The sequence below is a fragment of the Priapulus caudatus genome, unplaced genomic scaffold (assembly GCF_000485595.1).
Source record: "Priapulus caudatus unplaced genomic scaffold, Priapulus_caudatus-5.0.1 Scaffold791, whole genome shotgun sequence".
NCBI classification, from domain to species: domain Eukaryota; kingdom Metazoa; phylum Priapulida; class Priapulimorpha; order Priapulimorphida; family Priapulidae; genus Priapulus; species Priapulus caudatus.
In genome coordinates, this window is record NW_014577852.1 from 142,877 (window position 1) to 146,603 (window position 3,727).

Sequence of the window (3,727 nt, forward strand, 5' to 3'; positions counted from 1 at the left end):
TATATATATATATACGTATATATATATATATATCTACAGTAAAATTCGCATAAGTAAGACGCCATTGTCTAACTCGCCAATTCGCTGAAGTCATCATGGAAGTCAAAGTTCCGATTTTCTCTAAATTATAAATCCATTTGAATAGCCCCGCCAAAGTCGTCGCCCGCAGACAGGTCCCACGTAATACAAACAACAGTAAAATTTGATCTGTATATATCTGTAGAAATTTGTGATCGTTTTCTTGAATTTGTGCTAACGGTACGTTTACGCTATATTGTCAGACAATTATAGTTCAATATTATTCTTCAATTAGAGTTTGATAGGCCTAAAACATTTCATCGAAAATATGAAATCAGTTTTGCGTAGTTTTGCGGAGCACATGGCTAAGCGTGGTTTCGGTAATGCGTGTCGGTATACGCATACGCCACGTACGTTACATCATAAAAAGACGCAAGAGTGAGAGTAATTGCAGCGATATCAAAATGTTCACTGCCAAATTTGTTGAATTTCTGACTTGTATGATGATCGAACTTTATCGTTACTTGTTTTGTATAGAAATTAAATTTATGTTTCATATGCATTTTTTTATTGTATTTTTATTGTTGTTTTGTTTGTGTATTGATTGTGGGTTGTTTAATTGGACATAAATACGTTTCTCTTGTTGGGGTTGAGTTAGGAAAGTATTAAGGTAGTATTTTTTTGGAATTGTTTAGGTTTAGGTTGAAGTGTAGATCAGCGGGGTCGCTGAATCGATGACAGGGTAGTCATCGTCTTGGGGAAGGGGGAGATAATGTAACATATGTTTTACAAATGCGTCGGCAGAGCGTCGCGCATCTTGTGCGGCTAGATTGATGTTATAGGGAGAATGGTAAACATGTTTTAGGTCGGGCGTTTCTAGGGTCATTTGTGAAATAGGGGTAGGACGCGGTCTGGGAGAACGGGTGACATGTGTGCTCAGGATGTAGGGTGTTTCGGGGTAATAGGTTAGGGAGATTGAGGGGGAGTGATGTAGGAGTCGAGGAGTCTGATTGTGGTTGGGGGAGTAAGCACACGCGCGTGAGCGCGTTTCTTTATCTCTTTATGCAAGATGGACACACTGTGTGCGAGCATATATTAAAGTTTACTCAGGTTACCACACAAGTTTGGATTTCTTCTTCATCGTTTCTACATCGAACATTAATTCAACGTTACAACAGCGCTACACAGCGTGTGCTATTACAGTCTATTACACTGTTTCACTCTGTGCATGGGCAGTGGCGTAGCTAGAATTTTTTCAGCGGGGAGCATTGGGGGGCCTTACATTTTCGTGGGGGGGGGGGCACAATATATAATTTTACTGAGATGTGGTTCGAACCCTCTTTCTTTGTATTATACTGTTCTAACGGCATTTTTTTAATTCAATTTTTTTTTATCAAGCATGAATTTTCAGGCCCCCCCCTCCGTAGCTACGCCCCTGTGCATGGGCTCCCACTTGTCTTAACGGGCAGTCGAGTCATAAAGTGCGTGTACGTCTTCTAAGCTGCTTGCTCTGATTCATGCGAGCGTTCCTGTACACTGCGCACGTGTGCCTACACGCGTGCATGCGCACGTGCCTGCGTGTGTGCCTGCGCGCGTGCCTGCGTGTGTGCCTGCGTGCGTGCCTGCGCGCGTGCCTGCGCGCGTGCCTGTTATGTGTGCACCGGGCCCTGGACACCGGCCGCAAGGGACTTCGCACTCGTGATGTGCACTTTGCGCACATAACTTCTCATGATATCTAAATTACTCGTCTAAAGTTCCGAGTTTTACATGTTTGAATTTTAGGTTGTGGACCACTCTAGTACACTGTCGCCGTTTGTCCGTTTCTCACCTTCTCCTCTGCCTCTGGGTTCTCTAGATTCCTGTCTGGGTGATATTGTAAGGCAAGCTGAAAAACAGCAAGTTATTTAGCAGCTACCCAAGTAACAAGTATTGGGGATGAACGAAATCTTGACAAATTTAGCAGAGTAGAACGTGCAATATCTCAGCATATAGACTACCGGGAAAATGTAATACCACACCATGTTCAAAAGCTCACCTATTACACACTAGTTATTTTTGCGATATTAGGATTATTGATATTTAAACTCCTTATTGATTTACCGATATTAGCTGTCGATTATTGCAATGTAACAATAGTTTAAGGCATTGTTAGACTCCTAATACGTACCAGCCTGTAGGCGTTTTTAATGTCTTGAGGAGTTGATGTTTTTGTCACGCCAAGTACATTATATAACGATTCTCCAGAGGTGCTGTGATAATTAAACAAATATTATGTTGAATATGTTGCTTTATAACTTACCATACACATCTATAAAGTATGAATAACTGATAGGTAATTTCCTCTATTTATATAGGCTACATTATACCAGGAGTTAATAAAGACAAACATTTGTCTTCATTAAATCCTGATTATACGTACTTAACATTTAAATAAATGCAAACATATGTTAACAGGTATGGCACATACTCAAAAAGTAACCTAACTAGAAGATCATTACGGAAAGCCATAATGCTGATATATACTGTCAGGAGTTAATAATGACAAAGTTTTAATTATTTGTCATTATTAACTCCTAATACTGTGCAACTGCATATCTACTCAATTATCTAACACAATTGATCAATGGGAAAGATATAATTATTAAGGTTGTTTTTTGGACAGCTTCGCTTTGCTGATGAATGGTAAAAACAATCAAGGGTAATAACACACTGCACACCAATAAGTGTTTATTGCAGAAACCCCTTACACAAAGAAAGACAATAAGATACATCTGGAAATTGCCTTTGTTCCTGAATCTACAATTTTAAATGGGACTCGATGTTCAGTGAACACAAAATTAGGTGTGAACCCCAGACAGTCCTGATTTTAAACATTCTTATTTCTACAATATAGGCCTAACCTTTTAATTTGTGGCTATACTCACTATCAAATTGCCTCTATATTTTTTAGTTGACACAATACTTTCATTTCTAGAATAGTGCTAACAGCTCAGGATTCAATATACTTTGAGAAAATAGCTAGGTATTTTTTAATATTACGAGACTGACATGCAATTTTATTAGGGAACCAGTGTACATTAAAACAAATGCTCCCGATCAGATTTCGAAACCAAGAACCGTTTAACTGATATTTTATGCACTGAAGCCAATGCAAATAAAATTATAAATCAAAACAATGGTCTTATTACTTCATTGTCGCAGGCGGCGTAGCCGGATTTTGAAAAAGTTGTAGGCACGACTAGTGTGAGCGAGACGGCACACATCGGTTGGCGCGGCAGCGTAACAAGAAAATTTTTGGTTTTACAAACCCCCCAGATGGCGAACGGCCCTTCCCAGTGTTCATCCCCCGTCTGGTCTCCGTGACTATCTGGCTAACCTTGAGGAGCATAACCTAATTCAATATCACTTTTAAACCCAAAAAACACAAACGGTTAAAATAGGATTCTTTTTTTTTTTTTACTTTTTTTTTTTTTTTTTTTTTTTAAACAACAAGTTAAGAACAGTTAAATGTGTAAAAACACTGACAAGAATGGATCTAGTCTTTTCGGCGGTAGAGTGTTGAATGAAATGGCACGCGATTAATGAAATGACAGCCTAGATGACAGAAAATACGGGTCACTGTAATTTAGCGCATATTCTTGCTAACGCTTCATCTTTCAACTAGTTTGTCCTCGTCCTAGCACTGCGTCAAAGCCCAGCTTATGGATTT

At 39.2% G+C, this 3,727-nt stretch overlaps 1 protein-coding gene across 1 annotated transcript in view; it reads right to left on the reverse strand.

Moving 5' to 3' along the window:
* LOC106813558 (dnaJ homolog subfamily C member 5-like) overlaps nt 1–2,275 on the reverse strand; it is a gene marked incomplete at its 5' end in the record, with an annotated part of 25,390 nt that extends 23,115 nt beyond the window's left edge. Inside the window, 2 exons of the mRNA XM_014817726.1 lie at nt 1,847–1,903; nt 2,186–2,275. Coding sequence (XP_014673212.1) covers nt 1,847–1,903; nt 2,186–2,275 — 147 coding nt within the window. The remainder of the gene's footprint in view (nt 1–1,846; nt 1,904–2,185) is intronic.
* Nucleotides 2,276–3,727: the final 1,452 nt, after the last annotated feature.